Below are 25710 nucleotides of genomic sequence, written 5' to 3' on the forward strand. Positions count from 1 at the left end.
TCTTTCTCCTCCTGGGTGCTCACCTCACACAAACCTTTACGGGGTGGAGGTGGTTCTTGACAGCAAGAGAAAAAACATTTTCTAAGTTAACACCAGTGCTAACTCTCAACATCGTTCATCAAAGGCAGCATCCCATGGGGAAGATGGAAGAGGGGTGTCTGTACTTTCTCTGGTTTAGCCTGTTGCTTATGACATCATATTAAGTGAGGAAGGGTTTGACTGTTTCCCCGTGTGTATGTGAGTGGAATGTATGCATGCACATGTGCATGGGTAGAGGCTAGCGGATGATGTTGGGTGTCCTCCTCTATTATATGCCATCTTTGAGGCACAGTCTCTCACTGAACCTGCTACTCACTGGCTGGCTGGCCAGCAAGCTAGAGGGTTCATCTGGATCCACTCCAGCAGCAGAGTTGCAGATGTATGTTGGCATGCCTGCTTTTGACAAGCATGGGTGCTGGGATCTGAATGCAGGTCTGTATGCTTGTTGGACTGGCACTTTGCCAACTGAGCCATCTCCTCAGTGCCCTGCTTTTACAAATCTTATTATTTTAGTTACTACTCAAACACCTGGAACTCAGCTGAGCACCTGGCAAGGGGTGAATCTAGCAGGAAAGTATAATAATTCTAAATGGTATGCCACTAATGATGTAGCCTCAGAATGCATAAAGAAAAGTTAGTATACAATTGACATGGTTAAGATACAACATATAGAAGAGTGTGTAGTCAAGAGGTCAAGAGGGTAGAGCCCAGTGAATATCTCACAAGCTTATCAGTGTGCTCAGAGTACCCCTCCCCCTGCTTTGGCTTCTAATGGGATAGATTGTTTGCCTTATTGTAAACTCTGTATAACACAATCATCAGCTTATAGTTTTGAATTTAATTTCTTTCATGAATACTCTATTTATTGGATGTGTTAAAAGCATTTTCTGAATACTAGCCTGCCATTATGTGTTCCAGGTGTTTTAGAAACAGCTCAGGAGAGCTTACATGTACTAAACATTGAAAGAAATGGAAACATTATTTATACCTATAAGGTGAGTCCATGCTGTCTTCTTATTGTACAAAGTATATACAATGTATGGTTTACTGTTTTCATCGTTTATATTATCCTTTTACAGAATTTTTTTTTGAGACAGGATCTCACTTATTAGCCATAGTAGCCTAGAATTCACCATGTAGACCACAGAAATCTGCCTGCCTCTACTCCCCCAGTGCTAAGACTAACTTTTTACAGAACCTGTACTCCACTTTATTGAAGGGCAGCACAGACTTTTCGGTACTTAACCTTTGGCATCCTTGGCTTCTGTGTAGGTGGGATTGAAGAGCGGCTGATAGTCCATCTCATGAGTATTTTCTCTTCTAAAAATCAGATGAAACTACATATCTGAAATTCACAGAATTTGAATGGATGGATAATTTCATTTTCTAGAGGAAAAAAAGGCTAAGATATTTAAACCTAACTAGTATGTTAAAATTTTGTCTTTGAGAAAATGTTAGCTATGGTTACTCTGTACATTCAGATGTAAGTATAACCATAGTCGGCACTGTGAGTGTTTAACAACATCGTCAGATGTTGGATGTCCTAAGAAAAACTCAATTTTTACTGACAAATCTGCTAATAGGGACACATGAAGGAGGAATTCCAGCAGTGAGTTCTAGACATTTATCCCACCATACTTTGTTTCCCTGTTGATTAAAAAAATTCTTACGTTATATTTAGGGATGATGCATTTAAAGATTCAGTTTTACTTACATGAATATTATGGATTTTGTTCAATCCCATTATCTGCCATATTTATTCTCTTAAGGACACAGCTGGAGGTCCATGCTAAGGCCTTCTAGCCAGTCCCCAGATTCTCTAAGCTGCTCAGTGATGACTGTTTCCTCTCCAAGTTCCAGCCACCAGCTGAACTAGGTCTGGGTCTTCTGGATAGATGTGTACAGTAGGCTTCCCTTAGAGTGCCTGCTACTAAAACTGTTAGAGTTACTTTAGGTTTGTTTAAAAACCAGTGACAACCTAATTTCCTGAACAATGACACTAATAAACATCTAATTGATTTTTAGGATAATAAGGGAAATGCTGTTTTTGGATTATATGACTGCCAAACCAGACAGAATGAGGTAATTGTAGATTTTTCACTTGGTTGTCTTTTTCTTTCTGTCTCCTCTGTTTTCTAAATACAACCTCGATTTTATTTATTTTCATTTCTTTCCTTCTCCTATTTCTTTAGTTTTTTATCCTTGTTGCCAAAAAAAAAAAAAAAAAAGAGAAGTGTAATGACCCGGAACCAAAACAACACACACAGTGTTAATTCTTTGAAATTTAACTAAAGTTGGCTCAGACTAATTTAATAATATTATGGGGAAAAAATAAAAGTAGGAAGTCCATTTCCTTCTCCAAGAGCCATGTGTGCCCCTAGGTCATTTCCACAACGGCCCTAGACCCTGAGTTCTGATTCTGGCTAACTTCCACGTCATTGTTTCTGTGCTTTTCAGTAACAATCCAGGTTTGGAGCTGTGCTCCTTAATTTTTTCCAAAGCTACTCCTGTTAGTTCCTGGTCAGTGTGGACAAGTTTTTATCTAACTGGGACATTAGGGAGGGAGGGCAGTTTGTGCTTACATAAGAATAATTGAGAAGTGACCCTTGTATATCTTTTATCCATTCTACGTTTCTCCCAGGTCACCTTTCTCTTTTGGCTTCCAATGTGGTTCATTCTCTTCTCCCGTCATCCACTCATTGTCCCCTCAGCTCTTTGTTCATTCACTCATCTGATTCCAAAACCACACCACTCAGTGTTTCCCCTGTGACAGTCCAGAGTCACATGGATGGCCAAGGCAAATCGTGTCCAAATACAGTCTGGAAAAAGAGGCAAATAAAACTCTGAGTGCTAGTACAGTCCTTTCTACAAGGTCTGAATTTTGAGAAGATGCATTTGGAAGCAGCATTATGTAAAATTTTAGTCTGATTTCAGTGGGGGCAAAGCCTTTTATGGATCCGTTTCTCTTCCCTGGGGCCATGAGCAAGGGGTGAGGGGTATTTGCATTTGATTTGTTTCTTCTTCACTGCTTTTTTGGCTTTTAAGATATGGAGATTGCTCGGGAAATAAGTTGGTTAAGGCATACATTAGTGGGAAATTTAACCAGCCTTGCTGTAATAGATGGGCGCATCTTTCTTCAGCCAAAGTTGCTGCCATGGCCATAGCCTGCTTGCTGCGGCTGCTATAACCTGTTATCACAGAGAGTCTGAGGTTTGGTGTTTTTGGTTTTTGGGTTTATTTATTTATTTTTGTTGCTGTTGTTGTTTTGTTTTTGTTTTTGTTTTGAGACAGGGTTTCTGTGTAGCCCTGGCTATCCTGGAACTTGCTTTGTAGACCAGGCTGGCCTTGAACTCATAGAGATCCGCCTGCCTCTGCATCCCAGGTGCTGAGATTAAAGATGTGCGCCACCACTGCCCAGGAAGATTTGGTAATTTGTGAAGAAAAGATGTTTAGTTCTTACAGTTCCAGATGTTGGGAAGTTGAAGCTCAAGGGTCCCAGCAAGGGCTCTCTTCCTCTGTCATGGCACAGTGGAAGTGTGAGAACAGGAGAGTAAGAGGTGTCTAGACTCACCTTGTAACACTCTCCCAGTAACTAACCCAGGCTGGTGAAACAGCAATAGTCCATTGGGAGGGCAGAGCCCTGTGACCTAACCACCCTTTTCTGGGCCTCCCCCTCCAGGACTGCTGTACTGGGATTCTGTCTCCAACCTACGAACTTGGGAGACATAGTCAAACCACAGCAGTTACTAACTAAGCCTCTTCTATCTTTTCTATATATTCAGAACACCTTACAACCCACGTTTTCCTTTGGTTTTGTTAAGGAAATGGATTTGCATATCAAGTCATCTGGACTTTAAATTTTCTTTCAAGTTCTGTATTTTTGTTTTGAAACTATGCCACCAAGAGAAAGACAATGCTTTGCTCTAGTGATAGCGCTCCAGGCTGGGTAGAAGGCTGCACAAATCTTAATGATTCCCCACCTTCCTAAGTGATTTTGTTTTCAAATGGGCAAAATTGCCAAGTTCCATGTACCCTTAGCCTAGTTTTCTTCAGTTGTTACGTCTTGTGTAACCAGAGCATGACAGTAAAGCCAGGCAGGTGACACTGGTAGAGTGTAGGTGTTAAGGTTCTGTGCCATTTCATCACCTAGGCACGCTTGTGTAGTGACCACTGCAGTCAGCATGCACACTGCTGCCATCAGAGAGCTGCTGGTGACCAGCAGTGACCACTGCAGTGAGCATGCACACACTGCTGCCATCAGAGAGCTGCTGGTGACCAGCAGTGACCACTGCAGTGAGCATGTACACACTGCTGCCATCAGAGAGCTGCTGGTGACCAGCAGTGACCACTGCAGTCAGCATGCACACACTGCTGCCATCAGAGAGCTGCTGGTGACCAGCAGTGACCACTGCAGTCAGCATGCACACTGCTGCCATCAGAGAGCTGCTGGTGACCAGCAGTGACCACGGCAGTGAGCATGCACACACTGCTGCCATCAGAGAGCTGCTGGTGACCAGCAGTGACCACTGCAGTCAGCATGCACACACTGCTGTCATCCAGAGAGCTGCTGGTGACCATTTACCAGTTTCAGTGAAACTCAGGAACCTTGCTTTTTAAGTAATTTAGTTTCCTAAACGTACAGTTGTCTCCAACATTTTGTCCCTCTTTAAACAGATTTATCTGTATATTTATTTACTTAATGTGTGTGTGTGCCTGTGTGAGTTTATGTGCGTCATGTGCAAGCAGAAGCCCACAGAGGCCAGAAGAGGGCATTGGATCTCCTAGAAGTGGACTTGTGAACTACCATGTAGGTGCTGGGAACTGAACCTGTGTCCTCTGCAAGAGCAGTAAGCACTCTCAACTGCTGTGCCAGCCCTCCAGCCACCCTCCCCTTAGAAAGACCTTGTTGGTGGTAGGCAAGTGCTGTACACTGAGCTGCGGCCTTCGCTTCTGGCAGTTTTCAAGATCACATTTGATGACATGCGTTTGCCTTTGCTGTCAAGTACGATTGAGGAAATACAAAGTAAGGAAATCCACTACGGCCTGCCTGCATTTTTCTCTTTCCATTGTTGCATCTTCCTCCCTGGTGTCCTGATTTCCTGATTCCTTTTTTAAAAAAATCACTTTCCTGGTCTTTTAAGAATTTGCTTTACTCACAGTATTTAGAGTTGGTGTGCAGGTCATACACTCAGTTTTCTTTACCTGAGCATTTCTTTCCTTTATTCATTTTGAAGGATGACTTTGTCAGGTCTAGAATTCAAGCTGACAGGTTCCTGAAAAAATGTTTCCCCTCGTCCCTCCCTTCATGGCCTCTTATGGGAAACCTGTCTTTTAAAATATTTTTCTCCCGTATTTAAGGTTTTATTTTCCCCAATCACTTTTGAAAAAGTTTTTTTTTCTCCTTTGCCCTTTATTTTCTGAAAATTTACTTGACTGTGTCCCTATGGATTTGTTTGGGTTTTCTTTCTTTTTATTTATTCTTTGAGTCTTTCACATCATGCATCTCAATCCCATTCATTTCCTGTCTCTTTGTATCCGCCCTCTGACCTTGCAACCTCCCCCAACTCAAATAAAATAAAATAAAATTTAAGAGAAAAAAATAAAGGAAAAAAGAGGGGGAAATCTCATCATGGAAGCTGTAGTATAACACAGTGAGCCACACAGTATACCCTTTAGTCCATTTATCTTTACTTGTAAATGTTCACTGCAAAGACTCATTGGTCTGGTTCGAGGCCTCTGGTTTCTGCTACACTATTGATGCTGGGCCCTCACTGGGATTCCTCTTGGACATCCTGCTGTTGTCCTGTGTCCTGGAGATCCTGTGACTTTGGGTCTGCAGGACTGGTCCTTTCATGTGCTCCAGCAGATCACAGATGGGGTGGATGTTGGGGTTGGCCAACTCATAACCCTGGTTCTGGGTCTGGGTAGCTGTAGGGTTGGTCAGCCTGCCAGCTCTCCCTTGTCCTCACTACCAGGGGGAGCTCTCCTGCATTGCCCTGGTGAGTTCACCTCTTGTAGGATGAGCAAGGGGCGAGGCCAATTCTGCTTTCACAACCCTCAGCGGTGACTCTCCCAAACCTACACCTTCATGGCCAGGCACAGGGGCCACTCTCCGGGGATCTGCAGCTGGTGAGGGGCAGGGACAGCTCTCCTGCTCTAATGACCTCAGGGCCAGCTCTCCCACCTTCCATTGTTTGGGTTTTCATTCAGCTTCTTAAATCTTTTGCCCAATTTGGGGTAATTCACTCATCAGCCACTATGTTTTCAAACACTTAAAAAAGTTCCACTTTTCTCTTTTTTTGAGCTTTAATTACATCAAATTAGTCAATCAGATATTTGTGATAGTCAGGAGTCTGTGAGGTTCAGCTCTTTGGTCCCAGTTTATTTACTTTGTATGGTTCAGATTAGGTATTTTTCCCTTCAAGTTCCTGTATTTTTTTTTTTTTTGGTATGTTGCTATCATTTGAGATTTTAAAAGTTGATTATTGTAATTTTCTGGAGTAAAATTTCTATGTATTTTTCGTTCATATGTCCTTGTTAAGATTTCCACTGTTTTTATTCAATCACATTTTAAACTTCTTACTGAAGGGTTTTGTTTTGTTTTGTTTTTTGAAACCATAGCTGCTTTAAAATCTTTGCCGCAGCATCTAGTATTTGCCACCCCAGTGCCTAACGTCTGCATTTTCTCACTCAAGCTGAAGTTTCCTGGCTCCTGGCATGACTCATAGTTTGAGCATCTCTCAAGAGACTCTAGGTCTTATTTAGTTTTCTGTTTTAGTGTCTCCTCTGATGCAGAACTTGTTGAGGAATAAAGGGTGGCACCCCACTCCTGCTGTGGTCGAAGTGAAGACTTCTGCTCCTCTGCTTGGCTTCCTCTCATGACTCCCAGCTGGGGCCAGGGGTTTGCAGCTTTTGACTAGGGTGAGGAGTCAGGGACTGATGGGTGGATGTTGGGAAAGGTGAGAGGACAAGTCTTGGCTTCCGGTTCAGCCCTTTCTGACAATGCTGCACTGTTGAAGAGCCGGGTCTCCCCAGCACTGGGTCTGGGTGGATGTCCACCATTCCTCCATAGCTTTCAGTGTGCTGCAAGGAGATAGATTTCTACCAGGTGTGATGAAAGTCTTGATTTCTACTTGATCTTTTCTGATTCCATCTAGCAGGAGTGGACCATGCTTGGGGCATCTGGATGGAGTGGGATTCTAGTCTCCCCTCTCAGCCTTGTGGATAAAGGGACAAGTGAGGTTGTGTTTTTCCCAGACTGTTTCGATAGAGTAGGTTAGGCAGCCCCCAACAGTCTCTGTCTTACTGGATTTCTTGTTTCTTTGCTTCAGGGGGTGGGGGTGTGCTTCTGTCTATTCCTGGCATCGTTTCTGTTATGGTCTCTTCTCTAGCTTCAAGTCTAGAATATATTATGCAAAAAAGTCATCACCGCCTCATTTCTCAGAACGTGGAGTCCCCAGAGAGCCTGCATACCCTCACCCCCTGGAGGTTGTAAAGCGAACCCACAGCTTTCTGCTCATGGCAGAACCATGTATCCAACCTGTGTTTTCTTCACTCCACTTCCTAGGCTCCTTAGTTTCGTTTTGTGGACAATGTTCAGGGGGTTAGCTTTCCTGAGTGGGGAGAATAGAGAGGAGTGGGTCTTTTTCATCCTGGTCTTGCTGTCTGCAGGGTTTGGCCAAACAAGAAGCAGCACATTACTTAGTCAGAAGTAGGCAAGCTCTCTCCTCCCTACCCTCTGTCTCTTCTCTCCACTTCCATCCCTGCTGGTCTACCCTCGTGCATGCCGGAGGGAATAAGACCCATACTGGGGGGATACAAGCATCTAATGGACTTTTCTGAGAATCTGAGACTATTCTTCTCTGCTTCTGCTCATATGGAATGTGAGCTTGGAACAGACATGGCTTTGGGGACCAGAACTTAGAGTTTTGTCATGTGGAGGTTGAAAACTTATTAAAGCCAGAAAATTAAGAGAATGGGTATTTCCAGTTCTGGATTAAACCATCCCTAAAGCCCAGACCTGCCTTATATTATCCAGTTCCATGAGCCACTGTGTAATGTGTTTTTGCAGAAACTAGTTTGGTAGATATTTTTGATGTTTACCATAGCTGAAGTTTTCTCCAGTCCTGCCTGGCCCACAGTCAGGACAAATCTCTCTCACCTGCCAGTCCCACAGCTGCTCAGACCCAACCGAGTAAACACAGAGACTTATACTGCTTACAAACTGTATGGCCGTGGCAGGCTTCTTGTTATCTATTCTTATATCTTAAATTAACACATTTCTACTAGTCTATAAGTTGCCACGTGGCTCCTGGCCTTCTGGTACCTTACATCTCACTTTCCATGGCGGCGGCTGGCAGCGTCTCTGACTCAGCTTTCCTGTTCCCACAATTCTTTTCTCTCCTTGTCCTGCCTATACTTCCTGCCTGGCTACTGGCCAATCAATGTTTTATTTATTAACCAATCAGAGCAACACATTTAACATACAGAACATCCCACAGCAGTTCACAATTGAAGAATTCTGTACTTATATTCCTTACGGCCCAGCAATTCTTCCATAGGCTCACAAAGATGTGTTTGAGGTTTAGAAATGTATCTCAGTAGTAGAGTACTTGCCCAACTGGTACAAGCTTCTAGGTTTGAGCCTCAGCACTGGGAAATAATATATATGAAATGCTAATTGGATAATTTTATTACCTAAAAGTGGGAGCTAAATCAAATTAATGCCCACCAATAAGTTACTTGGGAATAAATGCTGAGGTGTTAGCAGTCTATTAAGTTGGGCTATGTTAGAAGAACATATGGTGAAGCGCTTGCTGGACAGACAGAGTTCACATCCCCAGCACCTACGTGAAAAACTGCATGGTGGCGTGCGTCTGCAATCCCATGCTACAAGTGTGACAGGCAGGGCCTAGGGACCCATGGGCCGGCCTGTCTAGTCAAAATGGTGGAGCATGATAGAGGAGACACTTGACCCTGACCCCTGGCCTACTTCACAGCACAAGCAAAGGCACACACACACACACACACACACACACACACACACACACACACACTCCCCTGTAAGTGCATACTGGCACAGAAGGCTCTCCAAAACATTTTGCTACATGAAGAAAAGCATTTGATAGGACAGCACACTTCATTCATGTTGGAAAACTAAGAAACGTAAGGCACAGTCGATGTGGAAATAACTTTAGACAATCTGGAAGGCTCCTGCACAAGTCACAAACTTCCCTCTCGGAATGGAGTTGACATTGCCTGAGGTTTAGAAGGTTTGATGTTGTATTTGACAACATTTGCATCTTTTAAGCATCAAGATTATTCATGTGTGATTCCTTAGTTAAAAGAATAAAATACTAAAAACGAAGTATATAATCTATGATTTTTCTTACTTATAAATAAGACTCACTAGAGCAAAAAGTTAAAAAAGCAAAACTTCTACAGAAGTTTAGTACCTTCTTTAGAAGGGTTTATTACTAAGTGGTGTGTGTGTGTGTGTGTGTGTGTGTGTGTGTGTGTGTGTGTGTGTGTACACGTGCGCGCTCAGGAATGCCCACGGAGGTGTTGGATGCTCCTGGGTTGGATGTACATGTACATGCAATTATGGGTGGTCTTGGGAACTGAACTTGGATCCTCTGCAAGAGTAGCTCATACAGCTGAGCCATCTCTCTAGCCCCAAATTTAGTGCCTTCATATCAACTCAAAGCTCCCGTTTGGTAGCTGTTTCCCGTGGTGACGGGGTGACACACTTAAGTCCTCAGTCCTTAACATCTTCCATCTACATGACTGTTTCCATGTTCCTTAGCATCAATGAAATGGAATCTTTTGATTTTTTTCCCCGTTGTTGTTAAGACAGGGTTCTACTACATAGTCCAGGATAGCCTCCAACTTGTCACCCTTCTGCTCAGCCTCTGCATGGTTGGGGTTACTGGTGAGCACACCATGACTGGCTTCTCCTGATATTTTGAACATTTCAAACATTCATAAAAAAGGAAAGACTAAGTAATGGAAGATTTCTTAGCCACGTCTTTAAATATGAGACATACTTGTGGCACAGCCAATGGTATCATGGTCAGGTGTGTGATCTGATTAAAGCCTTTCTCCCTCATGCTTACAATCTGAGTGGCACAACACAGCCTATGTTGTGCTAAGTGCTTTGTGAGTATTGACCCTCTTCATCCTCATCATAACCCAGGAGACACTTTGGCCATACCACTCTGGTATTTCTGAGTGCTTATAATAACACAAGATGCATGTTATAGTCCTTTGCTAAGTATGATGGATAGATAAGCTGAATAACGCGTCCAAAGTCGCACAGCTGGAGAACAAGTCAGGATCTGACCGGGGGTGTTGGTGTTTTGAACCATGCTGTTTGGTTGTCTCATAGCTAAGTTTCAGTGCTAAATGTGGCATAACATATTAAACATTTTCCCTGAAAAATAATCCAGGCCATATCAGCATAGACTAGTTCACTGACGGTTCTTTAGGAATGATTCATTTAGGAAATGCTTTGCTAAACAATGTTTGGTATAAAGTTTAATAGGAATTATCTCCATACAGTTGTTATTTACCATAATCCTCCTTTTTTGGGTTGTTTTAACAGCATCTGTACACCTTTGAGAAGGACATGCAAGCTGTCAGCTGCTCTGTCAACAGCGAGAGAACCTTGCTTGGTGAGTTGAGAGCTCATGGCTGCCCATTAAAACTGCATCTTTCAAGGCGAAGCATTCTGGATTTTGCAATATTTGATTATAATGACAACTTTCCAGAAAATACATGTTCTAGGTAAATCAAGTTTGAAATTGAGAAGCTGTAGGACACAGCTATAGGAATTAATGGTTTCCGTTTGTCTACAGTGTTATAGTGACAGATCTCATGGATTCCAGGTATAAAATGATAAACTTGAACAAGCTGCCATGTGGATCAGTTGCTAACTGATTTTTTTCTTTTCCATTAGCTGCAAGTTTCATTCAGTATACTAAGGAAGGAGTAAGGAATGAGCTTCAGCCAGGTAATGAAATTATTCTTCTTTCATATGTATTGATAGATAAAGATCTGTTGGACTAAGCCAAATTTCAAGCCTTTTAGAAGTGCCTTTATCTTAGAATAGAAAGGCTGTAGCCATTTACATACAAGCAAGACTTTAAATTTTGTTTGTCAAGTAGGCAAGAAGGTGTGAAAAATAATATAATGGGAATTGTAGAAAAAATGAGATAATAATTAGCACCTGAAGACTAAATAAATGCCAAGATTATATTTGGCTTCCACGGCCAGAAGCTAATGTAAAAGTAGGGAAACTTACAGTGCTACTTAAAAAATGTCTGGTGAAATATCGATTAATCTCTAAAGCATTGTGGATAGTTCATAAATACAAAATAAAACACAGATCTGTTCATTTACACAAACCTACTTTGTAGTTTATTGGCCATGTGGAACCTTTTGCTTTTTAAATTTCAAAAGGCATTCTGTGTCATCCTCCTGCCCCACAGCTCAAGTGTTGACCGCATGTGTGTGGTCAGGCCCCTGTAAAGTACCACAGACAGAACTTCTGGAGAGTGGTGAGGTGGGTGGCTACCTTCATGGAGCCTCCAAGCTAGTACCAGGCGTCAACTACAAATGTTCACAGTGGCCAGAGGCCATATAAATAAATAGATTTGGTGGGAGGAAAATGAAGTTTTGCTGTGTGAGCATGAGCACCTGAGTGTAGCATGAATCTTAAAAGGTCTTATTAATAAAATCAAAACCAGTGCCAGTTATTGGGGTGAATGCTGGAAGACCAGAGAAGCAGAACAAGTCACAGCTACCTCACCTTGCCAATTCCTCAGCTGATCCTGTTTCCTCAGACTGGATGCCTCTGTGTCCTCATCCTGAATGAGTCTCAGCTGAACTGCTGCTCAAAAACCTAAAAGCTTATCCAGCTCTAGTTCCTGGTCCTCACGCCTTATATACCTTTCTGCTGTCTGAAATCACTTCCTGGGATTAAAGGTGTGAGTCACCTTGACTGGCTGTTTCCAGTGTGGCTTTAAACTCACAGAGATCTGGATGGATCTCTGCCTCCCAAGTGAGAGGATTAAAGGCATGAGTGCCATCATTTTTTGGCCTCTATATCTAGTGACTGTTCTGTTCTCTGACCCCAGATAAGTTTATTGGGGTGCACAATATATCAACCACACCCGAGTTCAATCTTTAAAATCCATGTAGACAGCCAGGTATGACAGTGCACTCCTGTAATCTCAGTGCTGTGGAGGTGGAGAGAGGCCATCCCTGGGGCTCACTGACCAGCCAGCTTAGCCTGCTTGACCATCCTCAGCCCAATGAGAGACCCAGTCTCACAAAACAAGCAATGGTGCCTGAGAAATAACATACAGTTTGACTTCTGGCCTTCACATGTACACATTAACATGTGTACTTGTACAGATACATACCCACATAAAAAAGAAAAATGAGGTGTTTTTATTGTTTCCATTGTTAAATATTTCCATTACATTTTGTTTATTTATTTTGTATGCCTGTATGTATATGGGCTTGTGTGTGGAGGTCAGAGGACAACTTATGGTTCTCTCCTTCCACCATACGGGTCCTGGGGTTGAATTTAGGTGGTCAGGCTCCTGCTGAACCTTCTCAATGGCCTTGTTGTTTCCAGTGTTAGCATGGAAACAGAGAAACACTTCAGCTGTTTAATGAGAGGGGCTCAACAGCTGTAAGGACTGGTGAAGGGTACAGGGTCTTGACTCCCGGAATCCAAGAGGAGCCACTTTTTTCTTTTTCTTTTTCTTTTTCTTTTTTCTTTTTCTTTTTCTTTTCTTTTTTTTTTTTTGGTTTTTCGAGACAGGGTTTCTCTGTGTAGCTTTGTACCTTTCCTGGAACTCGCTTTGGAGACCAGGCCGGCCTCGAACTCACAGAGATCTGCCTGCCTCTGCCTCCCGAGTGCTGGGATTAAAGTGTGCGACACCATCGCCTGGCAAGAGCTACTTCTTACTTAGATTTTTGTTTCTGTAAAGGGCAGTTAAGTCCACTGGGACCAGCTTTGCAATTTGTTGAGAACTCTGGACTTTTATGTAAAAATCTAATTTATAAAAGTTGGCTCAACTGGTTTTTAAGACTCTGCCCCAGCAGCAATAGCCACCTGTGGGCCGGAAGCAGCCTGTGAACTGCCAGTTTTCAAGCCTGGTCCAGAGGGCCGGACTTGGGCCCTTGCTGCCCTGCCCCAGGTGCTTTCCCTCTGCTGTCTGCTTGGCGCTTGGTTCCTTCTTTTGTTTGCACAGTTCCCATCGGATGTATTCTGTGGTCACATGTGATGGAAAAACCCTTTGTACATACTCTCCACATGAGGCTCACGAGGCTGTGCTGGCCTCTGAGGGTAACTGGAGCCAAGCCTGGGAAGAGCTTTTGTGAGACATTGGTGGGCTAGCTGTCTTCTCTGAAATCTCATTCCTCTTTACTCCGACTTTCACCTTCAGTGACATGCAGAGAGCTATGACCACTCGTCCCTCTGCCGGCCTCCTCCTCATTCCCATGCACTCTTTACTGCTGTTGGGATTTGATGCAATGCTTGCCTCAAGGGGCCGGATTGGACTGGATTATGTAGGGTGGGCTCTAGAACATTGAGATGCTGACTCCTAAACAAGGGTTTGAACGAAACGGGACACAGGGCTGATCTGATGTACTCTGTTGTCTGGGAAGGCAAGGTTACCGCTGCAGCTCCAAGCTGGTGAGAAATATCCTCACACCGTGGATGTGTGTGTGGTCTGCTGCTTCTTATTCCTTGTGACCTTGAGTCAGAGAAAAGTTCTATTCTGCCAGGAAACTCAGAGCAACTGTAGTTTTTACTTGATATTCATCATTTCTGCCTCAGTGTCATGCCTAGCAATAGTCAGCCCTGGGTGTGTTATAAAATGCACTCCCAGAGAAGATTCAAAGTTGCATCCTGTTCAGATATGCTTGCTTAGCCTTGGACTGGGCACCTGTGATGAGATTGCTTGCTTGTGTCTTTAAACACATTAGCCTGAATATTATTAGTTATCATGCCACTTACAAAGTAGCTTTGTATCCTAACTCACCTTTTATCCCTATCACTGAGGTGAGAACGAGATTTGTCCAGTATAACTCAAGAACATTCCCTCTCTGCTTCTTTAAAGCAAGAAGTTGAAACTTCTTGCTTTTGGCTCAGGATCATTGGAAGACTCTGTTGTCTACATGACAGCCTGGGAGTGTGGATGTATGCACAATAGGGCAGCCCATGACCAGTGGGCATCAGGGAGCTGAAGGGAAATTGTCCCCCATTTCCAGTCTGAAAAGGGATGATTCTGAGGTTCCCTCAAGCAGGTTCAGATTCCAGGTGGCCACTAATGTGCTAATGTTTCGTGTCTACCATGTTTATGACCTTTGGCATACGCTCCCCAGTCCTCACTCCCTCAGGCAAACTTCTCAGGGCTAGAGTGGACCTGTCCCCTGAGGTCACTTCTGGCCTTAGTTTGAATTTCACTGGAAGCAGCATCTGAGGCAGAGAATCTGGTGTTTTTAGTTTATTTGTCATGGAAATACTACTGGGACATGGTCGGACAGGCACCTGAAAGAGGAGAACGGGAATTACATTTCCGACAGAGCAAGGCTAGACTAGATTTTGTAGAGTCACTGTTTTAAGAGAGCGACAGGACCGTGAGATGAGGTGGAGGAAATGGAAGTCAGAGAGAAAAAGGAGGTGAGGTGCAGGGTGGCTGTCTTCATAGCAGAGACCGTTGGAATGACCTGACCTTCTCTATGAGCAAAGGGGAATCATGTAGACTAAGGGATGCATCTGGACACGTTTAGAAAACAGATTTGTCAAGATTAGCACATGCTAATTATCACATGTCAAGATTGGCACATGCGAAAAGGAACAAGTCGAGAATAACTCAGCTTTTTTTCCCCCAGAACAAGTGTGTGTGTGTGTGTGTGTGTGTGTGTGTGTGTGTGTGTGTGTGTGTGAACAGGAGTAGAAGGAAGTGTTTGGTTTTGTGCATTATCAGTTTGAGATGTGAGATGTAAGGTATGGATTTGAATATGAGTCAGAATTTGAGGTGAGAGGAAGCCAGGTTTGGAGAAATACTTTTGAGAATCACCAGTCATCACCTTGGAAGGTTTCTTTCTGCTCAGTTAAGATTTCAGAATCAGGCTGGGCTTGGTGGAACACCCCTTGCTGTCCCAGACCTTAAGGGTAGATGTAGGAGGATCCGGAGTTCAGAGTCATTCTCAGCTACAGAATGTCTTCAAGGCTGGCCTGGGGGCTATATGAAACCCTGTCTCAAAACACCCTTCACCCTAAGAAAGTGATTTCAGAAACGATGTAACCAGAAAGTACTATAGAATATGTCATGTTTTGTCCTTTGAACAGATATATTGGAAAGATTTCTTTTGTCTACTCATGAATGCCTACCTTATAAGTCATTTATTTAAAAAAAAGTAGTCTTTTGCAAAGTGTTATTTAACAATCTATTGTTTAAAATGAGATTTTTTTTCCCATTGCAAAAAAAACAAACTGTAACATATTTCAAGTAAAAGATTCTCTGATTTACCCACTTTACAGTCAGCTTTTATCATCAGCCTCTCTCCTTGGCTATAGTATAGCCAAGCTAACTATAGTATAGTTAATGTTTGTTTAGAAAATGACCTTCCATAGGAAGAGGCCCAGGCTGAGCTCTACATCCTCTCTTGTGGCTGCATTTACTACCAGATACAATAGATACCCCTGGGCAGCAACTGGGGTGGCCATTTGCATTGGACCTCACCATCATTGAACTTCCCAGCGCCTCCATACCATTAGGGACAGATAAGTATTCCACAGAGCTGTGGTTTGGCTCAGGAGCCTCACTGTGGAGCACATGGCACGTCCCTGAGAGACACTCCTGTCATGGTGGTTGACTCCCACCGTTATGATGGTTGTCTAGTTTAAATGCCTGGCCTATGTTGAACGGGGGTGGGGGGAGTGGGGGGGTGGTTAGTGGAGGAAGATAAAGAAACTTTAAATGACAGTTGGTTATTTTGTTTGTACATACATAAATTCATGCTGTAAAAGCCAAGTCCTCATTTTCCCTTAGAGAGTTTCCCCAAACTGGCTTTTTCATGCAGTTAGAACATGTGAATTTTATAAGAGGTAATTGGCTGTCCATTTGTATTATCTAATGTAGTATTTTGGTTCTGCATATTTAACATAGATATTAGTAGGGAAAATTGCTTTCCTTTCTTGTTTTTGTTCTGTTTTTTTTCTTGACTGTCTTTGACACCCACATCTCTCTTACTCCTGGAGCCATGTTTTAGACATCATGCAGATTTCCAGAGTACCTCACTGTCGGTGACATGGCTTGTGTCACTGAGGAAACAGTCTCAGTTGAGGGATTGTCTGAGTCAGACTGGCCTGTGGATGTGTCTGAGGGGAATTCTTTTGAACGTTCATTGTTGTAGGCAGGCCCAGCCCACTGTGGGCATCACCGCTCCCTGGGCAGTGGTTCTGGGCTGTATAAGGAAGCTATCGAGGCATGAGCCTGTGAGCAAGTCAGCAAGCAAATCTTCGGTGGTTTCTGTTTCAAGTTCTTGCTTAAGTTCCTGCTTCCTGCCTGCCCCAACTTCCCTCAATGACGGACTATGACCTAGGTGTGTAAGCCAAAACAAAGCAAAAACACACCCCCCCAATCCAACAAACAAACATAAATGCAACCCCCAAACCTTTCCTCCCTCAGGTCACTTTTGGTCACGGTATGTGTCGCAGCAACAGAATGAACTGGAACATTCACCTTTGCTTGCAGCCCAGCCGGAGAACAGCCTCTGTCAACTGAGGTCCTGTCCCGTCACTGGCTCTTTTGTTTTGTCAGAAACCCTAGTACTCATCAAACGTTTCTTTAGTTTTATACTTGTGATTCAACATAATAGCTCTCCTGCTGTCTTGCCTTCTCAAGTGATTGGTGTGTTCAGAAGGATAGGTGTGCGTGTGTGTGGAGTGTGAGCGAGTGTGGAAGACAGCATTTAGTATCAGGTGCCTTCTAATGTTGCTCTCTGTCTTGCTCTATTTGAGACAGGATCGCTCACTGAACCCAGAGCTCACTGATTGGCCAGGCTGGCTGGCCTGTGAGCCAGATGGATCTGCTTGTCTCACTCTGGAGTTACTCCAGGAGTGGTGGACACTGCCATGTCTGACTATTTTATGCAATGTTTGGAATCTGAACTCAGTTCCTCAGGTTTTCATAGCAAGTACTTTGCACACTGAACCATCTCCTCAAATCCCTCAAGGCATTTTCTTAGTTTCTAATCATACTTTTTATCAATCTGCCATTGATAGAGACGAATACCCAACTGGTGTGTAACAAGCTGTGTGAGAAAGCGTTAATAGGCAACAATAAACCTGTTGAGCTCTGGGCAAGGCGATGCAGGAAAAACTGCTTCAAAGGAGGAGAAAAAAGCCGGCTGCGGTGGCGCATGCCTTTAACCCCAGCACTCAGGGGATCTCTGTGAGGCCAGTCTGTTCCACAGAGTGAGATCCAGGACAGTACCAAAAATCTACACAGAGAAACCCTGTCTTGAAAAATGATGTTAAAAGAAAGAAAATCTCCCACAGACCTCCCCACAAACAAACAAACAAACAAAACCAATCTCACAACACTGGGTAGGTAGCCCAGCATCCTAGAAGGTGAGAGGTAGGAGTTCCAGGGCAGAATCAAAAGCGTGCCAAGTGAAACAAAGTAAACTCCTGTAATCCCAGCATTCCCAGGTACCAGCACAGGGATTAAGAATTTGAGACCATCCTCAGCAATGCTGAATTGAAGATCATCAGCCTGCTCTGACTGAGACCTCTCAGAAAAGAGAAGGAAAGAAAAGCGCAACCATCCACCTACGATGAGGAAGTCAGGCGTGGCCCCGCAGGGTCACAGGATGCCCTCCCTGTAGACTGTCTGCTTCGCCATCTCGGCTTTATTACCAGAAGTCCAGTCAGTCTCTGCAGGGCTTCCAGAGCTTCGGGGAGTCTGGCTTAGGCAGCAGACGGTGCAGCCTTGCCTGCTCCTGCAGGGTTGCAGTAAAGTAGCTGTGTTCTCTGACTTGCAAGGACCACATTGTTGGCGAGGTGACTGGCTCTCCGGCCTTGCCTCTGGCGGTGGGGGTGGAGGGTGAGGAGCCCTTGTGCCCTGAGTTTCCGCCCTTGGTCACAGGTGTGAGCGAGCTGCTCAGCTTGCTCCTCCTTCCTTCCGGCAGGACCTTGCAAGCTCTGCCTGTTAGCTCCAGGACTGCAGCTGGCCTCACAGTCACCAGAACCAGGAAGTTCCCATTTTGACTGCCGCTGGGTTCAGGAGTTTCCCCTCTGGGGATCGTTAAGACATTTTTATAAAAATACCCAGGACTCATAATTTGTTAGGTCATATCCCGGAAACTGGCTCATGTGCCCGGTTTACTCTTAAGAAATGAAAACTGGTTGATTCCAGACTGCTGTGTGATCCCCAAATTGTGCATTAATATTCCCAATACAGTAATTGAGAGAGAACCTAACTGTATTAGAGTCATAAGAACTTAACTCTTGGGAGGCGGGACCTCTGACCTAAATTTGGACATCTGTGGTAACCCCTTCCAGCCCCTGGCCACAGACTGACTCCTAATTGCTTTTATGACATTTGCTCAGCTAGGACACCAGGACCAAGCTAGCTGTTGACTGCGCGCTCCATTGCTCTTGGGGAATTGAGATTATGTGCTACTGATAGGCACTGTCAGCCATGACACATGCGCATCGGAATATCTTTATATTCTCACACACACTGGTTGCCACTGTGCTGCAGAACTGGGCAGACAATGAGTAGGGGCTTTCTGTGTTGATTTAGACTTAGAAGCCAGGGAGTCTACGGAGCTGTGCTAAAAATAGCTTCACTACAGGCACGTTGACTTCTTCTTCATTGTGGGTTCTTTATCTGATTTTTTTTCCTTTTTGGTAATGAAAACTAAGGCCTCCTGAGTCTGGTCAGTTGCCCTACCTATGGCCCCAATTTTGAGTTTGAGAAATGTCATAGTAAACCTTAGGAAAATTAAGAAATAGCTGATACAATAGGAAACACACACTTTCAAAACCCAGCTGCACCTATTTGCAAATGATGCTGTCTGGGAGGAGGGGAACCTGCTGGAGGTCAGTGTGTCAGGCACACATGCCCCTGTGGAGTCAGGGGTGCACTGTGATAGCATCCTTAGAAACCATTTGTATTGTAAATACGGTGCTTCCTGTTTAACACGGGCGGTCTGTGACTGGCTCAAAAGCAGCTTCTCTCAGGTGTGGAAGGATGTGGAAGGCAGGTCGATTGCTCCTTTAGAGCCCCTGGGCCACACATAGCCCCAAAAAAAGGAACTGGGGACTAGAATTAGTTTAACATCACCCAAGAGACATTATGATGATGGTAGAGTTGTTCTGTTAACCCACAGTTGGTGTAAGTTGAGACATCAGGCATTCTTTTTCATGGTTGCTTGAGAAAAGAGAATAATAATGTGCTATCCCAGTTGTTAGGACTGAAATCCTCCCTGTCTCTGTAGGATCAAAGTGCTTAACTTTGCTGGTTGAAATTCATCCTGTCAACAATGTGAAGGTTCTGAAAGCAGTGGAGAGCTGTATTTGGGTACAGGTAAGCAAGCCTGCCACCTATCACTTGTCTCATTAATCAGAAGGTGTGACCTCTACGGAGGAAGGTGCTTGTTTACAAAGTGCTTTCACACACGTTAGCTCATTTGACCCTCCAAGCACAGTTCCAGATGTCAAGGCTGCAGGTTCCAGATGTGAAGGCTGCAGAGTTCCAGATGTGAAGGCTGCAAACATCAATGCTTCCCTTGTAAACATGGAGACAAGAACTCAGACCCGGCTGCCTCAGCTCTGCTATACCTGTAAGGCAAGGTTTTCACATGATAAAACATCAAATATTAAAATAACTCTGTGGTAAGCTTTAGAATTGTTTATTTCACATGTTTGCCTGGTTGACAGACTAATTATCTGATTAATGATAGTAAATTCCTGACTTTAGCAACAGCATGGATTGCTACAGAAGCAGTTTGTGGATAATGTGGGTGGACAAGTCATTTTTTATTTGAAGATTCCATCCACATGCCTGCATTCTTGTGTTTATGAAGGTTTATTTGCAATTCAAAATTACCACTTCTGGCACTTGGCCAGGCATTGGCTGAGCGGGTGAGTCACTTGCTTGTACATCCCCAGCTGAGATGATGCTCTGACTTGTTTCCATGCTTACATTGTAGACAAGAGGTGTTCACTGCCTAGTGCCGTGAGTTTTTAACTTTTGTGCTTTTCTTGTGATGTGACTGAAATGACGTCCCAGTGTTGTGTTGAAGTTTTGTCTAGTGTTTCTAAGAATACAAAGGTTGTGATGTGTCTTACAGTAACGTGTGTGTTATCTAAATAAGCTTTATTCGGGTATGTTATTGATCTGTGGGCCATAAGCTCAAAGTTAATGAATCAATAAGATGTGTGACATGAGGTGTATCTCAACAGAAACACACAGACAAGAGTATATATTCATCTGTTTACAAGAGTGTGAACAGAGGTTTGTAGGGACCTAACCTATTTGGCCTGTGATCAAGTTTAGTATTCAGTACCCAGGGTCCTTGGTGATTACCAAAGCGAGGGTTGATTATACACAAATGTACTAGAGCATCATTTCCTGTGCCTAACTTCACGCTCTGCTGTCTTTTACTCTCTCTTGTGGTATCTGCTTCAGCCCCAGGCTGTAGCTGTTTTATTACTCTTTACTCTCTGGGGACCCTCCACTCAGCTCCCAAATAAACACACATGGAGGCTTATTCTTTCTCATGAATGCCCGGCCTTAGCTTGGCTTGTTTCTTCCAAGCTTTTCTTTAACTTAAATTATCCATCTACCTTTTGCCTCTGGGCTTTTTCCTTTCTCTACTTCTGTATACCTTTCTTTACTTCTTTCTCCGTGTCTGGCTGTGTAGCTGGATGGCTGGACACTGAAGTCTTCCTCCTTCATCTCTCATTCCTTGATCTCCTTCTTCTAGATTTCTCCTTAATTTTATTCTCTGCCTGCCAGCACCTCCTATCCTTTCTCCTGCCTTGCTATTGGCCGTTCAGCTCTTTATTACACCATCAGGTGTTTTAGACAGGCACAGTCACACAGCTTCTCAGCGTTAAACAAATGCAACACAGGTCTGGAGAGGTGGCTCAGTGGTTAAGAGCACTGAATGCTCTTCCAGAGGACCTGAGTTCCATTCCCAGCACCCACATGGCAGCACATGACTGTCTGTAACTCCAGTTCCAGGAACCTGACACCTTCACACAATGCACATGAAATAAATTAAAAAAAAAATGCAACACATCTTTGTGTCATTATGTTCTACAACATAAACAAATGTAACATCTTAAAATAATATTCCACAACACCAACCTGCAGCCAATGGGCTGCCTCTTCCCTCCCCTCCCTCCCCCTCCCGTCCCCTCCCCCTTCCGTTCCCCCCTCCCCTTCCCTTCCCCTCCATCCCCCTTCCCCTCTCCTCCCCCCCTTCCCCTCTCCTCCCCTCCCCTCTCCTCTCCCCTTCCCCTCCCCTCTCCTCCCCTCCCCTCTCCTCTCCCCTCCCCCTCCCCCTCCCCTCCTCCCCCCTCCTATAGGTTCATCTGACCCAGTGTTTGCCTGCCTCTCCTGTTGCTTGCAGACAGGCCCCAACCTGGAGCTTGCAAGCCTTTTCTCTCCCTCTGGGAACGACTTTATCCGCACTGCTGCAGTACGCGGGCAGCTGGGAGGCAGAGCACATTTCCCTTTCCGGCTTGGTTTTGGATTCCCAATATTTGCACCCAGGCAGGGTGAATGATCGTGACAAAATTAAAGGACGAGGACAGACCAGGGAGCTGGGACAGAAGAGAGTGCGTTGTTGTCTTTCATTGTGCTGCACCGGCTGGCCTGCAACGGCTGTGTAGACCAAGCTGGCCTTGAACTGAGAGCCATGCCTCTGCCTCAAGGATGCTGGGTTAAAAGCATATACCACCAGGTCTCACAAGAGCTTTTATAAGTATATGGTTATACAATGTTGCAAATAGATTAAAAGCTACTTTGAAATCATGAAAAGTGGTTAAAATGATGAAATTTCTGTTATATGAATTTCATCTCAGCTAGAATTAATTAAAAGTACATAATACAAAGCTATATTTATTGGCCAGAGACAAATGTCTCCACCCAAATGAAATAAACCCCATGCCCATTCCATGGGCCCACCCCAGCTCCTTGTCCTACCCCTGTTCCTAATACCCTCTCCTCTAGAGGTGAGAACTGCAAGCCTCCGCCCATGGCACATTTACCTTCTGCTCTGTCCCTCTCCCGGCAGAGATGCACCCTCCACAGTCCACCGAGTCTGGTCTGTACTGTGTTCTGTCTCCTTTTTTTTTTTTTTTTTTTTTTTTTTTTATCAGCCATCTACAGTTGTAAATTTTCCTATCTGCACTGGCAGTCTTGGTCACCAATGTCAGAGGAACTACAGTAGAAAGTCCTCACATGCCACCCTTTGAGAGTCCCCTCCTGCCGAGGTACACCAAGAGACACACCTTTCCACACACCTACACTCCATCCAACAACAGATTCTCAGCCTCGCTGCATTTGTGAAGCTGGTTCCCTAACTGCACAGCGACTGCATAGACTCTTACTGTGGATTGATTTAGAATGCCAGAGAGCCGTCCTGAACGCTTCTGTAGCTGTATTTGAAGGCTGTGTTTTAATTTCCAGGCCTTGCTCTAGGACCACCTCATAGAAGATAACTACCACGGGTCTTATAAAATCACTTCCATGGTAGCCTGTGAAGACCAGACAGGCTCACAGATCACAGCTCTATGGTCACATGTGTGGTGCTGTTCACCTCAGACCTTTCCACAGCTCCATTGTGCAGTGCATCTTATCTGTACACACTCTAGAAGTCATTAATAATTAGCTCTGTATTACTTTTGTAGCCAAATTCTATATTGCTGTCTATTGTGTAATTTTAGGGTTGCTGCTGAGAAAAATGTCATACAGCTAGTGGTTTGCTCTGCAGTTCTAGAGGGAGATTCAACAGTGGTTACTTGAAGAAATGGATCTGTCCTACTTCTGGTCTATCATGGAAAGTAAAGGCAACAATAATAGAAAATCCAGTGTCTATGAAACTGAGCCATAAACAGTTATGTCCTTTTATAATGTTTTAAGTTTTGGGTGCCAGGGAACAAAATGCTCTGTTACAACTCCTAGTAAAGCTGCCTTAATATGAAAAGGCTGACTTCTTGTCTGCCACTCTTTTGATGACGAAAGGATTGAGCGTTGGCACCATCTTGTGCCAGCTTTCCTTCATTATCACAGCCGATAGGGTCAGCCTCATGCCGTGGGCAGACACACAGCGGAGAGCGTGCTGGCAGTGTTCTGCCCAAGCTTTCTCTTCCCGGTGACAGCTAGCCTAACTTCGAGCCTTGTACATCTTTAGCCACTTGCCACATCATGACTCCCTGTTCTTTCTTGGAAAGTCCCTGGTGACTTCGTTCTTTGTGTCTCAGATGTGGAAGTCTGGAAATTGCAGCAGGGACTGTGTTTATGTGGTTCTCAATCATATACTAGGCTTAGTTTCTCAATAAATGCACTGACCCCACTTTGTCTCTGTGTGAAATAAAACATTGTATAAATGTCATTTGCATTGCTTCTGATTAGCTTTGGAATCAAATATTTCAAACAGGAACATCATTACTGGAGGAATTCCCCTCTTACGCTCAAAAGAATGGTGATAAAGTTGTACCTGGTGTCAACCTCCCCCTAGAAAACTGAGATCCTTAGGGGTTCCTTCCTCTACTTGCTTGACCTTTGACATGTCTACATATGATTCCCCTAAAATATTTTGTGGTTCTCAGTTCCTTGCATATCATGTAGCAGTAACCGTAATCAAACAACTACCGAAGGACCAGCACAAACAAAATAGTTGCTTATGTTTTTTATGATTCCCTTTCTACAGTTCCTCTACCCACATGTTGAAAGTCATCTTCTACAGAACCACCTGTTACTGATTTCAGAAGAGAAATGTAAGTGTATCTTTAGGTAACGAACAGGGGTGCATGCACACAGTCTCCTAGTGAAAGGGGAAGTCTGTTGAATCAGCTGGATATCTTTACCATTGCCAAGGGTCTGCTTACCTCTGATGTCCATTCGAGACCTAGAATTCCTGTGAGAGCTTTTCTGAACCTCTGCTCAGTTTCCTTGTCTTGGGAAAGGAATAGCTCGTGTACACATACATGTTCAGTTGTTCACTTGTAGAACAGTTACACTGTTTGTTTCCTTTAAGATGCCTATCTGTCAGAGCGGATGACTGTGATCAAGGTTAAGGGGCTTGGGTGGAGAGAAGGAAGGAAAGGCTTGGTTGCTAGAAGAATTCCGGGCAGATCTAAAGCACACAGTCGTATGACCAAACTCAAGCAGAAGTGATGCAAGAGGTTATGGCCTTCCAAGATGTTTTCAGATTTGGGAAGGAGTGCAGACAAAACCCACTGGTACTTACCAACAAGCAGGCTTTCATGTCATGAGGTGAAACTATGGGCTGACTTTCGTTTGGAAGGACAGGTTGCATTATATTTATGTTTAGTTTCTTTGTTTTGGCTCAATTTTTGGTACCACATTTTGTTTTGTAATTAGAACCAGCAGAATATAAGTGTGACTAAACCTAAATTGTTACTGTTACTACAAATTGAATTAAAGTGTTACAGATTTTGTTCATGTGATGTTGCCCCTAAAAATACCTCATATCTATATCTATCTATGTATCTATCTATGTATCTATGTACCTATGTATCTATCTATCATCTGCATTTCTACCTACATTTATATATATATATATATATATATATATATATATATATATATATATGGAAATTAGAGGTGAACCCCACTACTGAGGCTCGTGTTAGGCAGCAGAGGGCTATATGCTTCATGGATTATAACACGAAGGAGAGAAGTAAATGTGGGTCTGGGAACACTGTCAGCAGGGGAGAGTGGTGGCCTTGGAAGTGTCGCGGGATCCCTGTGTAACCGTTAGAAGAACAGCACTGATGGTTTTTCCTGAATGGTAAAATATCTTTCTTTTGGTTTATTTTTAAAGATATTGATCGGTTTCATATCCAGATCACAAGAAAAGATGGAAACAGAGTGGTAAATATTGAAATCCTTTTCCTTCAGAACTCTCTTTAGGAGGGGCTGTGTCTCTGACTTCTAAAGACAGATGGACTCCATTGACACGAAACATTTCTTTGATGTCTTTTGAATGACAGCCTTTCTGTTAGGACATGTGAAGCAGAACAAAGATGTGTGGACGGTTAGGGACCCTCCTTTCTACCGCACCCCCAGTGGACCCTGAGTCCCTCCACACTCTTGCTTGCTTGTGCAAACCTGTCCAAGGGTAGACGCACACACGGGGAAGTCAATTGTTTGTATCGAATAGATATAATATGTAATTTAATGTCTGTCTTCGTGTTTGCTGTTTTACTGAGGTTAGCAAGTAGAAAAATAACTACTCCTCTGTCTCTAACGTTTATGTATGCACACGTATCGCAGAGAGGACCATGACTTCTGTACTCTACCACCCTCCTTTGGTCTGGCATGTCCTTTCATAGTCTTCTCCATGTTTATTAGCTTATGTTTATTCCACATTTATCTC

At 43.8% G+C, this 25710-nt stretch overlaps 1 protein-coding gene across 9 annotated transcripts in view; it reads left to right on the top strand.

Annotated features, from left to right (window-relative positions):
• Positions 1–25710, top strand: part of LOC114707973 (gamma-secretase activating protein) — a 107079-nt gene that overhangs the window by 8245 nt on the left and 73124 nt on the right. For 8 of the 9 annotated variants that reach the window (XR_005091047.1, XM_037203563.1, XM_037203562.1 and 5 more), the window contains exons 2-8: positions 958–1034; positions 2065–2121; positions 10643–10712; positions 10997–11050; positions 19573–19661; positions 24019–24085; positions 25156–25205. Coding sequence is in view for 7 of the 9 variants with exons in the window: in XM_037203563.1 (XP_037059458.1) it covers positions 958–1034; positions 2065–2121; positions 10643–10712; positions 10997–11050; positions 19573–19661; positions 24019–24085; positions 25156–25205 (464 nt within the window). In the remaining 2 variants the exon portion in view is untranslated. Of the gene's footprint in view, positions 1–957; positions 1035–2064; positions 2122–10642; positions 10713–10996; positions 11051–19572; positions 19662–19904; positions 19918–24018; positions 24086–25155; positions 25206–25710 lie in introns of those variants that run through there. The other variant, XM_028890912.2, reaches the window with a different exon arrangement.

This window comes from Peromyscus leucopus, chromosome 3, assembly GCF_004664715.2.
Source record: "Peromyscus leucopus breed LL Stock chromosome 3, UCI_PerLeu_2.1, whole genome shotgun sequence".
In the NCBI taxonomy this organism is placed as follows: domain Eukaryota; kingdom Metazoa; phylum Chordata; class Mammalia; order Rodentia; family Cricetidae; genus Peromyscus; species Peromyscus leucopus.